The 14,470-nt window shown below is 39.6% G+C and overlaps 1 protein-coding gene across 1 annotated transcript; it reads left to right on the top strand.

The window, feature by feature from the left end:
* The first annotated feature begins 11,217 nt into the window (after positions 1-11,217).
* Positions 11,218-13,069, top strand: LOC109756157 (uncharacterized). Its single transcript, XM_020315031.1, has 5 exons — positions 11,218-11,710; positions 11,766-12,073; positions 12,181-12,303; positions 12,400-12,429; positions 12,635-13,069. Exons 1-5 carry the CDS (start codon positions 11,218-11,220, stop codon positions 13,067-13,069), a joined length of 1,389 nt encoding a protein of 462 aa, XP_020170620.1.
* Positions 13,070-14,470: the final 1,401 nt, after the last annotated feature.

Below are 14,470 nucleotides of genomic sequence, written 5' to 3'. Positions count from 1 at the left end.
TCGCTCGCTCGCACCTCTTCCTGTCTGAAGCGTCGACAGCTTGCCGCAACAAGCGGCGAGTAGGATTTTCCGCCGGGAGCTTCTATGCAGGGAATTTCCTTTTTTTTTTAAACGGAACACCCTTGTTTCCATTACGAAGACAATCTGGCTAAGTCGCCAGTTACAGAGTTTTGTACAAACTCAGGGAAGTGGCCTAACCAGGTCTCACATCTGCCACTCCCTAGACCATGACCATACGCAGCTAAACAGTGCGCTGCATTGTTACAAATTCTAGGACATACATTCGGTTTAGCAACATCAAAAGCAACATTCAACTGAAATCTTATCTCGTGAAACAATGATCCTAAGGTAGATTTATGATACTCTTCGCTTGTTGGCACCTGTTTCAGCACCATGGAATCAGTTTCAAAGATGACTTGGTTACCTCCCATCCTTGTCGTGGCATGGATTGCATATAGCATGGCTAATGCTTCAGCATGGAGTGGACTGGATACAAGTTCCAGGTTCCTGCTCCTGCAGCCAAAAGTGAGCCTTCATCATTTCTCAGAGTAAAACCCCAACCTCCAGAGTTTGATGCTTCATTAAACGCACCATCAGAATTTATTTTAAGGAATGAACTTGGCGGAGGAGACCATTTTGCCGCGACGGTCTGCTTCCGGGCACTCCTTCGTATCTTGATATTCCTGAAAATATTGACATGGTAGTAAATAGAAGAAACAATTCCATCAATGGTTTTCATCGTGTCGGCCACGTTAGCTTTATTTCTTTCATGCCACCATAGCCAGAACAGGACACACACCTTTATGCTCTCTTCCTCTGACAGATGAAATACCTCCTCAAACAAGCTGAGGGGATCATTGCATAACACTAACTTGTTTCTAATATCTTCCATCTGTGTTGCGCGCCATAGTTGTTTCACCTTTTTGCATTTGAGGAAACAGTGACAACCATCCTCATCATATCTGAAGCACACTGGGCACCTAGTGTCAATATCCATTCCCCTGTTTTTCAACTTCATTCTCAGTGGTAGACTATATGTTGCCATACGCCAAATGAAGTGAAGGACCTTATTTGGGAGAGGTAAAGTCCATATTCTCTTCCATTCAAAATCAGTCGCCTCTCCATTACTTCTTGAAGTTGACGTTTGCCCATGGCTTGATTCCCGTTCTGCATTGTCCACTGCAACCTTATAGGCTGACTCACCGAGAAGATCCCCTTCTTGTCGAAGTGCCATGCAATGGAGTCATCAAAATGATCATGAATGGGGATCTGCAGGATTATCTTTGAATCCTCTGCATTGAAAGTTTGGCGCACAAGGTTAGCATCCCAACTATTTGTTAGTGGGTCTATAAGATCCGCAACCTTTGAAATCACTTGTCTCCCACAAAATGAGGTGCCCTTCTTGTAGTTTCTCTTGGGAGCCAGGGATCCGTCCAGATTTTGATGTTTTGCCCATTTCCGACTCTCCAAATTATACCTCTTTTCAGAAGTAGCACGCCTTTCAAAATTCTACGCCATGAATACGAAATTCCCTTTTTTTGGAGTCGCTTCGATTATGCTGTTCCCTGGATGATATTTAGTACTTTCGCGCATAGTGAGGACGGATTCTGAGGCAGTCGCCATGTTTGTTTAGCAAGCATGGCCATGTTCAAAGCATGGAGGTCCCTGAATCCTAATCCACCTACTCTCTTTGGTTTTGAGAGCTTCTCCCAACTAGTCCAGTGGATTTTGTTGACTTTGTCCACCTGGCTCCACGAGAACTTACTTATCATGGAACTAAGTTCATCACACAAACTTTTTGTTAGGTCAAAGCAGGCCATAGTGTATACTGGGATCGCTTGAGCTGCTGCATTGATTAGAATTTCCTTTCCTGCTTTGGATACAAGCGGACGAGTTGTCACTGTTTCGCACACACGCGAGCGCCTAGCGATCAAGACGGCCCGACCCAACTACGAGAAAGCGCACGCGCTACAGTACTGGTTTTGGGTACTTTCTGGAAGGTTTCTGCCGATTTTGGGAACCTTCCCGAATGATCTTTAACCGGTTTTTCACTGGTTTTTTTTTCTGTTTATTTGTTTTTTTTTTCTGTTCCATTTTTTCCTTTTCCTTTTTTTCTCTTTCTTTCTTTGTTTTTCTGTTTCTTTATTTCATTTTTCAATTCCTTTTTCTTCCTTTCTATTTCCTGTTTGTTCTTCACATTTTCAAGTTCTTTTCTAAAATTCGGAAGATGTTCAGAATGTCAAAAAATGATCTTTGTTAGTAACTTTTGTCCACAAATTAGAAAAATGTTCTTCATTTTCTAAAAAATGTTCGCATATTAAAAAAATGTTCACTTTTCAAAAAAATATACATAACTTCAAAAAATTCAGGTTTTTAAATTTTGTTTGGGCGTTTGACAAAATCTTGCCATTTCAAAATTTGTTCGCCATTAAAAAAGTCATGTTTTAAAATTTTGTTGGGAGTTTCAATAAATGTTTTCATCTAAAGAATTGTTTGAAAATTCCAAAAAATGTTCACGTTTTAATTTTTGTTCGAGAGTTTTAAAAGATGTGCGCAAATTAGAAAATTGTTCATGTTTTGAAATTTTGTTCGGGAGTTTCAAAAAATGTTCCCAATTTTAAAAAATGTTCGTGTATCAAAAAATTGATTTGAAATTTGAAAAATGTTTTGGTTTTCCAAAAAAGGTTCTTGCTTTCTATTTTTGGGGGTATTTACAAAATGTTCTGGTTTTCCAAACATTGATTGCATTTATTGAAATATTTGAGTTTTTTGAAATTTTATTCAAAATTTCGAAAAGTGTTCGTTGTTTCAGACGGCCTTCACATTTTTTCTCAAAAGAACGGTTTGCGTACAAATGTTTTCAAACGTTCAGATGTGCGCTGAGTTTCGTTCTTAAGACTTTGCGCTGCATTATCAACCTGGTCGGTCTGTAGTTCAACTGGCTAGCCATACTTATTTGAAGCGTGTGGTCTCAGGTTCGAACCATGCTTAGCATTGTCTTTTTCTGGATAGCTGTATTTTCATTCGTCGCCAGCCTGTGCGAGCACTGTACTTTTCGTTTGTCGCTAGCATGTGCGTTCGCTCCACATTCTGCCGCAGAGAGCGGCAGATAGTACCTCTCCCTATGCAGCGCTGCAGGCGCCCGTTAACGATCCGGGTCCTGCAGCGTTGCCAGCATGGTCCGGCCCACTAGCGTGTTGCCCCAGTTTTGTTTTGATTTTTTTGCTACGAAAATAAAAATATGAAATCCCAAAAGGTTCACATATTTAAAGAAAAAAAGGTTCAACCATTTGGAAAAAAAATTAATGTCTTTAAAAAAGTTTTATCAATTTTGAAAAAAGTTCACCAATTTTTAAAAAAGTTCATAGAAATTAAAAAAAATTCATGTATTTTATGAGAAGTTCATCGAACTGAAAGTTTTTTCATAATCTAAAAAAAGTTCATCCATGTTCAAAAAAGTTCATAAATCTGAAAAGAAACTACTGAAATCTAAAAAAAGTTCATAGAATTATCTTTTTTCTGAGAAAAGACAGTCGGGCTTTATGAACTCATATCAACATTTACAGGTATAACAAGAGCATCGTGAGGTGATCTCAACCAAATATGTCTTCCCTGAGGAAGAGAAGTACCAAGCCTAGCTATCTTATGAGCTTTACGATTTGTAGCTTGAAATTCATGCACAAAATTACATGAAATAAAGGATGTTTCTCTTTGCTTTATCTCCATAATTATCCCTCCGAAAGCGCCTCCCGAATTGACCCGTATTCCAGTTACCACTTTTGTGTATAGAATTATCAAAAAATGATATATTCAACCGGCGCCTAGATAGGCCGGCCCATTTACGAACGCCACAGGCGCCAGTTAACAAACATGTACGTTACGAAATGCGTAGGAGGCCTCTGTAACGGGTCTGGAATAGGAAATCCAATTGGAGACAACCTAGTCAGCGGGCGCCCCTGTATCTCCGAAATCATTAATTAAGGAGTACTCGTTGCAAAGATCACTCCAATTCCCCTAGTTGCGACAAGTGGCGAACATGCAGCGCGACACTTGTCGCAACCTGGGAGTTTTCCCTTTTTTTTCGTAGATCCGTTTATTCAAAACGTTTTTACCTCTCAAACCGTGCGTCCAAATCTCGAACCGCTTTCACCGTTGGATTCCTCGCGTCAAGATCTTCAAAACTAGATACCATGTTCATAGGTTTTGACGAACTTTTTTTCACAAAAAAACCAGACGAAAAAACCGAACCGGGAGCACGAGTTTTTTCCCTTTCCGAAAGAGGCACGCCCATGCCTCTCACGAAATCACAAGCGTGCCTCTCACGGAAGCAAAACCGTGACTCTCGCGGAAGAAAAAAACGAAAACGCATTTTTTTCGTTTCCGAAGAGGCACGGCCGTAACTCTCATGAAAGCACAACCGTGACTCTTGTGAAAGAAAAAAAAACAAAAATGCGTTTTTTCCCGTTTCCAAGAGGCACGGCCGTCACTCCCGCGAAAGCACAACCATGCCTCTCGCGGAAGCAAAATCGTGACACTCGCGAAAGAAAAAAAAACAGAAAATGCATTTTTTTCGTTTCCGAGAGGCACGGCCGTGACTCTTGCGAAAGCACAACCATGCCTCTCGCGGAAGCAAAAACCGTGACTCTCGCCAAAGAAAAAAAATAAGAAACGCGTTTTTTTCGTTTTCGAGAGGCACGGCCGTGACTCTCGCGAAAGCAAAACCGTGCCTCTCGCGGAAGCAAAACCGTGACTCTCGCGAAAGGAAAAAACAGAAAACGCATTTTTTTCCGTTTTCGAGAGGCACGGCCGTGAGTCTCGTGAAAGCAAAACCGTGCCTCTCGCGGAAGCAAAACCGTGACTCTCGTGAAAGGAAAAAAAAGAAAACAAGTGCGGAAAAATAAGAAAATAAAATCCGAAGGGAGCGCCCAGAGCGCGTCACGTGGCGAATGGCTGAGAGCGCGCCAAGTGGCGCTGATTATTGCGAGGCTCCCGAAGGAGCGCTCGTTAATTAGTTACTCTCGTGTATCTCGCCTTCAGCGACTCCAGCTTTTGACACAACGAACGGGACGTCCAATCAAGAAAGCGCGCCGGCCCAAGCCACAGCCTATTTTCTGTTTTTCTACTTTTCTTTATTTTTTATTTTTCCAATACTTTAAAATATTACATATATATATATATATATTAATATATTATAAACAACTGAAAAATAATGGAGAAATATTAAAAAATGTTGAACAAGTATTACAAAATGTTAATTATGCATTTGGAAATTGTAAAACATGTATAGAAATTTGTTTATCATGTATTAATAAAATGAAGAATTGATCATCATGTATATTATGTTAAACAAGCATTTAAAAAATGTGCAAGTATTTGAAAAATGTTAATCAAGCATTTGGTGCATGTTAAATGTGTATAAAAAGATGTTGAACATGTATTTAAAATGGTGAAATGTTTTAATCATATATGTAAATGGTGTTTGAATAATGCTAATCAAGCGTGTGGAAAACATTAAATTTGAATAGAAAAAATATTGAACATGCATTGATTTTTTTAATCTTTTTATTTCAAAACTGTTACCCAAACTTTTAAAAAAATGTATAGAAAAAATGTTGACACATATTAATAAAATTTTAATCAATTATACGAAAAATGTTAAATTTTTTGACCACATATTGAAAAACAGTTAATTGCTGTTCGAAAATTGTTAAAGGTGTACTCTAAATTTTTTGTTGACATATACAAAATATATAGAATGAAAACCAATAGAAATAAAAAATGAAAAACCAAAAGAGATAAAAAAATAATCAAAGAAAAGAAGACATTTAAAATTATAACTGTAATAGGAAATACAAAAAAAAAATAAAATAAAAAGAGGAAATCGGGTCAGTAATAAGAAAAGAAACAGAAAAAAGAACAAAAGAACCTGTTAGTCAAGCACTTTTTTAAATACTTCGTGCGCTTCAGAAACATGAAAGCCAGTAGAAACCCAGTGTTTACATTCAAATATTTCGCGCCCTTCCAATCTAACACAAACTATACCTTAACCTATATGATGCACACCGCGTCAAGTTATCGAGCGATCGCACATAGTTCACAAATGAGTGATGACTTCAGCCGGCCCGTTCAGTGCTTCATCGAACCCGGTTTCTACCTGGTTTCCATCCCTAAAAAGCCTTGTTTTTTCCGGTTTTGGGGACCTTTTCAAGGTTTCTCAACCCTTTTTTCATTTTATTTATTGCTATTTTTTCCTTTTTTTTGTTTCAAATTTTTCTTTGTATTTTACTTTCATTTTTATTTTTATTTTAATTTTTTCACAAAAATGTTTGTGTCTTTCAAAATTGTTCACAAGTTTTCGAAAAGTTCACGTTTTAAAATTTATTCAGGAGTTGGAAAATATGTTCGTGTTTCCAAACATTGTTCTGATTTTCAAAAAGAATTGGTAGTTTCAATAAATGTTTACGTTTTCAGGAAACATTCGTGTTTCCAGAAATTGTCCCTGTCTTCAAATATAATTCTAAAATATTCAAAAAGGAAATAAGTATTCAAATTAGTTCTGCAGTTTCAAAAACTAGTCCAGTTTTCAAAAATTGTTCGCGTTTCTGAATATTTTTAAAGAGTTTCAAAAAATGTTTAAATATATGTTCACGTTTTTAGAAAATGTTTTGAGTGAAAAATGTTCACGTTTCATGAAACATTCATTTTACAAGATGCCGATTTTTTATAAACATGAACACTTTTTGGAATCCTGAAGATTTTCCCAAAAAGCAAAGAATTCCTGAAGTTTCTTAACATGGTTTTTAAAATACGAACGAGTTCTGAAAACATAACCATTTTTTGAAATTTGCAAAAAATAATAATGAAAAGACGAACTTTTTTAGAATTTCTGTGCAAATTTGAGCTTCGACATTCTTTGGAATTTCAAATATAAAATTCAAAAACATGAAAATAAAAAAAGAAAAAGGAAATGTTTGGATATGCGTTGGTATTGGTTCTTATAATCTTGTGCTGCTATGAAATAATCACCTCTCGTTATCTATTGTGTCTAACATGAAAAGTTTCTTTGCTGGAGTTCGATCCTAGGTAATGCTTGATTTTTTATGGAAATATAGTCGCTACAGTGGTCGATCCCTGGCACATCCGCTCTTTGACAGTGAGCCGGCCCAGTCAGGGCCGCCTGTGCATTTGTCCGTCACTCTGCCGCCATAAGCGGCAAATAGGAGCTCCCCTATACCGGAGCTCTTGCGAGCAATGCGTGCGGCGGCCCAGGAACCCGATGCTCATGTTTTCGCAAATTGTTTTGTAAAAAAGTTGATGAATTTGGAAAAGAATTTTTGCAAAAGGTGAAATTTCCGTAATTTGGAAAATTCAAAAATATATATAAAAGTTACAAATATTCACAACATTTGGATTTTTTATAAATTCAGAAACAATTGGTGCAACTAAAAAGTAAAAAAAACTGGTCGAAACCAACCAAAATCTGGTTCAAAAAAAGTAGACGGAAAGGGGAGGTCCTGTTCGGCGACCTCAGTGCCGCTTATGTAAGTTGGCGCTCGAAGGAGATTGCTACTGGGGCGGCCCAGCATCACTCGCGTACGGCGAGAAAAAATAATCAATGGTTTTTTTGCGAGATGTGTGGATCAAACTTGCATGCCATCGTCGATCCAATTAGCGCAATAACTAGTGCACCACGATGACTTTCATGTTTTGTATCCGAAAAGAGCGCTATTTGACCCGTGTTGTCAGTCCAATTATAAATTATTTGAAAAAGAACACATGTTTTTGAAAAATAATTCACAAATTTTAGAAAAGTTCATCGATTTTGAAAAGGGAATCATGGATCTAATAAACATGTTCTCAGATACTACATGTATAAATTTGTCCTCGGATTCTACATGTATCCTGACGCAAGTACTCATGTTCCTCTAGACCTCTCACACGTCACAGGAGAGATCCATCAGGTACTACACAACCATCTCTATATGCTTTTTCCCCGAAATAATAACTCTATATGCTTTTCTGGCCACCACCTGTAGAATCAAATACCTGTCGATATTTTCCATTTTTGATAAGATTTGCTCAAATTCAACAAAATATGATCAAAGTTTGGAAACATTGTAAACAAAATTGAACGCTTCTGTGTTTACAATAACCGAAAGTTTTCCAAGATTACAATTTTTTTACTGGAAACCCGTAATTCGGAAGCCATAGGAAAAGAACAGGAATATCTGTTCTTTACATGTGTATAGTCCAAATCTCCCGGATATTCTTACGTTTTTCTCTCTAGATAGAAGGGTGTGGCAACATGCGTGAAGATGTTCTTTTTTCCACGATGCATGTGAAGAAGTTGGATGAGTTCATTTTGGCCAGCTTTTGCATATATTATGACTTACTTCTTGTTTTGCGGGTATTATGACTTAATTCTGTACTAACTCTGTAATCTTAAATTACAAGCATGGTGTTTTTAAAGATACAACTAGCAAGATGCCCGTGCATTGCACGGAACATCAGGATACATTTGTTTTACAAAACACTTGTTGTGATTGACCCATGCATGAGTAATCCCATGTGTAAGAACTACTGATATCTCGAGAATTTCATCGAAAAAATTGTATCTCGAGATTTTCATCGAAAAATGATATCTCGAGAAAGATGAGAGATAAGGTGAGGAGGAGTGAGGCGCTGTGGTGATTGGTGGTAGGACTGAGCGGAGGCATGGGGATGGACGACGCTGGCAGCGGCCACCATGCCAGATTGTTCCAGAGGCTTCCTTTTTTAATTGCTCAACAATGAGGTTGTGGGAGATAAGGATGAACGAGGGAAGGCCTTATCTGCAAATGTGGAGAGAGGTGCGGGTATCTTTTTTCAAAATTACCATAATTTGCTTTCTATCCGTCAGATATAGATCGGACAGTCTATATTGTAAGATGGCAGGCAAACCATCATCATCAACTCGGTTTTTTATAAGAGTAGAGATATTATGGCTGGAGATAGAACAAAATTGTGAGTGTTCCAAATAGTCCAATATCTTGCATTAAGATGTCTTATTCTTCCGTAAATATGCCTCTAAGGTGGGCAGGGCGCAGCAACGCACGCCTTTATGATCTAGTTCTATCGGTATGGCATAGTGGTTACAGCGGTATGCTTTGACTTGAGAGGTCTCGAGTTCGAAACTAGCAGGCGCACCTTTTTTATCCCTTTTTTAAAGTTTAACAGAAAAGAAATAATTATTAAATTTTCTTTTGAGGGGTAAAAACATGAAAATATATTAAATTGTCCGGCCCAGCGCGAAGCAGGGTGTGCGCCCTGTAATATTCATGCCATTAACGGGCGCCAAATAGGAAATGCATTGTGTGGCTAGTGTCATAAAAGAAAAGCTTGCGTGGCTTGCGCTGGCGGTGCCCAGCCAGCCCGCATGCGTTCGACCCCGCGCGGAGACAATGTTCACGTGTTCCTTTTGCTCACGTGAACCTTTTTCTTTGAACCCTGATAAGCGTCACAGGTGTGGCACGAAGCAATTCTGCTCTGACATTTTTTGATGGTAACTTTAGTTATCCAAGGATGACAACTTTCTGTTTGATCGTAAGTTTCAGTTTTTTTTTTGGATGACAATTTTAGTTGTAAAAATGTCAGGGCGGTGTTACTTACGTATGACACTTATCATTTGGGATTTCTTTTTATACATATAAGTCAAGCGACAAGCGATTAAAAAAAGCAAAAATGCCAAAACGGACGGTTACGATAAGGCATGACATCATCTTAGATGTCACTTGTCCTAGACAAACCCTAAAATTGAATCCGTGGCAACCGCCAAATAAGCAAAACTCTCAGATCCGAAAAGCTGTTTCCAGATGCTGCACTCCGCATGGGAGGGGAGCCTCGCCGCAAGTGCCTCTTGCCTGGTAACCCTAGGACTAAAAGATCTCAGTTCGTTAGTTAGGCATGCAACAAACTAAATAACCCATTGATCCACACATCTGGCCCCGTTACTCACCTAGGTAGGCTCTTGGTCAGTTGGCCGGCGTGGCATGGAGATCCAGAAGAGCTCCCCGTGCTCTTGGCAGCCGCCGGAGTCACGGCACGGTCGGCGGCGGCGACCATACGCAAACGCAAGTACGTCCCGGCTTCTTTTCTTGGTGGCATCAAATAAATGCTACTGATATATGGGGTTTTCCATCGTATTTGTATGATTGATTGACAAACATCACTAGTACAGGCAGACTTTTCCTTTTTCCTTTTGTTTCTCTAGCGTAGGCAAAACTATTCTGATTATAGTATTATTATTTAATAAGCGACATGTCATTCCAGTTCAGGTTCAAAAAAGAATTATTAATCCTGGCCTTATTCTAAATTCCTTATTCAACCATCATGCTAAAGGGATTCTGAATCGAATGAGATATACCATGTAGTACTGATTGTGTTTTTCTATTCGTTTAGACACCGATAGCTCTTCTCCTCCATTGTGACTGAAGGAAGGTTCCTTATTCAATCATCAAATTTATAAAAAAGAAGAATATTTATAATACCAATAGGTATCATTAAATATGTTTTCATATAGTACTACATCAGTTTGGTGTCGTAAGATGGTTTGACTTAGGAGTTAGGATAAAGCTAGACGTGCACTTATTTGGGAGTGGAAGGAGTATTATTTATTGCACAAATTTTATTGGAGGGCCTAAAAATCAGAACCTACATATTTGAACTTTTATTGATATCTATCTAACCTACATCCTTGACCTTTTATTGGTATCTAACTTTTACTATTCATCACCCAGGGTGCAGAATAAGTTATTCTTCACTCGAGGTAATTTTACGATCACTTCATAATCAAATTACATTTAGAATTCAAATAGTTACATTCCTATTGATTATCTATGTAAAATTTGGCATAAGAAAATAAAAATATAGGTCATAAGACAAGAAAATTTGCAGTTTATGTATATTTTACACTATGTTTTTATGTTTGTAATTTTACATAACATAAAATATTTTTTACGGTGATTATATATATTTTTGCAGTCTCTTTTTACTTCAGAAATAATAAAAAACTTACGGAACGTAAAATTACGGTGCATTGATGGTAAAATACAGGGGGTGAAGAATAACTATTCCTCACCCAGGGGGATGAATAGTCAATCCCTATATATATATGGTAATCTTTTGTTACTTGTACATCTTGTGCAGGATATCTTGCGGCACATATATTCCTTGTTGACAATGCGAGATGCAGCTCGCACAGCATGTGTGCCTCAGAGCTTTCTACATTTCTGGAGGTGCTTCCCCAAGCTGGTATTCAATCCGGAAACTTTGGCCGCAGGCAGACAACCATTTGTTCGGGGTGGAGATAGAGGCAAGTATGTTTTCAGCAAAGAACAAGAGGTGCTTGAGAACCACTCAGGCATTGGAGTGAAGACGCTCAAGCTTCACCTCTCCGCCTGTTGCAAGAAAGACATCGACACCAGCCTTCTGGATGGCTGTCTCCAAGCCTTTGTGAAGCCCGGAATCGTCGACCTCGCCGTGTTGCTGCCTGATTGCTATGCATCTGAATACAGCTTTCCCTACTCGCTTCTGTTAAATGATGATGTGGCCAACAGCAGATCGACCTCAGTTCTTAAGTCTCTTTACCTCAGCTCATGTGGCTTCCACACCCACAGACGGCCCAAGGGTGCTTGCTTGCTCTTGGAGCTTATCGAGACTGCGATTGTGCAAGGTCGGTGTCACTGGGGATGAATTATGGTTTTTTCTTTCGAGCTGCTTCTCTCTAGAGTGGCTGGATCTCTCCAACTGTGACATGATAACCTCCCTGAAGATACCCCATGTTCTACGGAAGCTAAAAACAGTGTGGGTGAGAATGTGCAGAGAGCTGGTGGTGATCGAAAGCCATGCTCTGAAGCTCTCCACCTTTAGCTACGAAGGACGGCAGTTGTCGAGATTCACACTCGGAGACTCATTGGAGATGGAGGAGTTGGACATGCACGCCGCACACATGCAGGACATGCTCCAGTATGCAGGCAACAATTTGCCATCCGTTGCAACAAACCTTGAAACGCTTGTGCTGTCAACAGTTCATGAGGTACGTACGACCCAAATTAAAATTACATGGATGATGCGCAACTATGTATATGATAGAAACATAAAAATGTGAATCGATATTATGATGATGATGTTTGTTATTTTCAGAAGCTGAAGGCACCTGCGACGACTGACACATTTAAGCACCTCAAGCATCTCGTTATCTGCCTTGGTGAATGTGGTGAATTTTGCACAGGCTATGACTTCCTATGTCTGGCTTCTTTTCTTGATGTTTGTGTTGCGTTGGAGACTTTCATCTTACGTGTAAGTCCTTCTTGATCATCTCCTGCATATGTTTAAGAACATTTACATGTGTCTTATCAATAGGTTAATGGCTTGCCCATTACAAACAGTGATGTTTGTAATGGTACATAATAGATTGAAATAAATCTGCTACCAGCATCAGATTTTTTTATTTCTTATGAACAAAAAATTAATCCTAGAAATACATTCATGTCTGTAGATTGAAGATGGTTCCGGATGGTACAAGAAGTACCTTATTTATGGGAAACCAGATGAAAATTCATTGCAATCCAGGATAGAGCTCCCTGGATTCTGTTAGGGTGGCCTTGTAAACCTAAGGAAGGCGACCATCACAGGCTTCTGCTCTGCCAAGAGCCTTGTCGAGCTAACATACCACATCCTCGAGCAGGCGGCATCCTCGTTGCAATGCCTCATCTTGGATACCTCCCCCGTCTACGACAGAAAGTCGTCCACCTCCGACAGGTTCTTGCCGACGTGTATGGAAGCTCTCCGGGATGCTGAGAAGGCGCTCGCTGATGTAAGGCGATATGTCGAGCCAAAGGTCCCTGATGGTGTTGAGCTGAAGGTTCTTGCGCCCTGCAGCCGGTGCCATTACATGGATGCCAAAGCTATGGAGGAGGCAGAACCGAAAACTGGACAGAGGTTTTTGCAGCGTCAAGAAGATGGCAGCATTGCCTTGGTTTTTGTTCAGCCAAGGAGCAAATATGCCGAGTTAAACACTACGTATGTTTGACCTATAATTTTCTTATTAAAGTTCAGTCACTACTGGTGTAAAATGTTGTTTTCTCTCGAAAGATGGGTGTTAAATGTTTTGTTATCTCCTTTTTGACTTAGGAATAGTAAAAACATATGATTGCAATGTCATGCTCATCTGAATCATACATGATTTTGGTTTGTTTTGTTGGACTCTTTCCAAGAGATTTGAGTGCACGCTAAAATTCCTATGAAAGGTAGTACAAACGAATTCTTTGAAATAATTTTGAATAGTTGATCATTTTTTAATAGTTTCTAGTTTTTTCTTTCCAAAAAGATTTCTTTGCATATTTTATTAGATTAAGCGAGGTTTGCAAGACCATTTGATGATAGCAATCCCGGGTAACATGATAGGTGCTCCAACAATGATGCCTCTAGAAATGGGAATGATGACAAACGAGCATTGTCGTTGCTCGACCAAACCACTGAGGCTAGATCATGGGGGTTTCACCCTGGAGAGGAGTGTAATTAAACTCTATGCAATGTCTTCAAGGAGGGCATACCGCGTGAATGACGCCATTGCCAGGTACCACCAATGGTGGTCAGACCTAGATTTTCACCCCTAGAACTCGAGCCCATGCACTAGAAAAGAATGACCTAGCCGATGTTGCCCTGTGTTTCCATCACTTGTCATTCCATCATCGCACAATAGCACAAACGTATAGTCCTGTTGCACCTAGTCACACAATTAGAACCCTTCCCTCATAATACATGTTGTCGAGAAGCGCATATGGATGCCTATCATTTCTACCGATCCCATGTCGTCGAGAATCCGGACCGCAAACACGGCCAGGCCAATACCATGGGGCATCTAGCACCTCGAGAACCAACCTGCGGGTTGATGGTTAGGAGGATTGTTGCACCCTCAACCCACTAGTGATCAAACCTCAGGTTTGACACTTATGCATCTTATAAAGAAAGAATATTCTTTCAATGAGAAGCAATGTTTCTGTCAATAGAGAGGTGTATGTGGTTTCTTAATCAATTTCAAGATCTGCCGGCTTGATCTTTTGGAGGTGCTCATCGACCGATCCAGAGCTAGCAACAACACATTGTTGACGATGGTGGAACCAAGGAAGAGCTTGGGCGGCGGTGCAAGGAGGGAGGATTTAGAGGGATGGAAGGAGATGTAGTTGCGGCCCGGGTCAACCAGGAAAAGTGGAAAGGGTGGTAAGGTGTCACGGGCTTGGCCTTCATTATTTTCTTGAGGTCACTTGGGTCGGCGTGTAAGATCCCTTGTAGAAAACTTGTACGTCAAAAATGAGGAAGTGATCTATTATCTTCGGGTATTTACCGCATCTATATGCAGATATACTGACCCTACTTAACACATGCTAATAAGTCACCCACAATCAGTTGAAGATTTTCTGCCCGTTTGTCC

This window comes from Aegilops tauschii, chromosome 7 (assembly GCF_002575655.3).
Source record: "Aegilops tauschii subsp. strangulata cultivar AL8/78 chromosome 7, Aet v6.0, whole genome shotgun sequence".
NCBI lineage: Eukaryota > Viridiplantae > Streptophyta > Magnoliopsida > Poales > Poaceae > Aegilops > Aegilops tauschii.
This window is presented reverse-complemented; position numbering and strand designations above follow the sequence as displayed.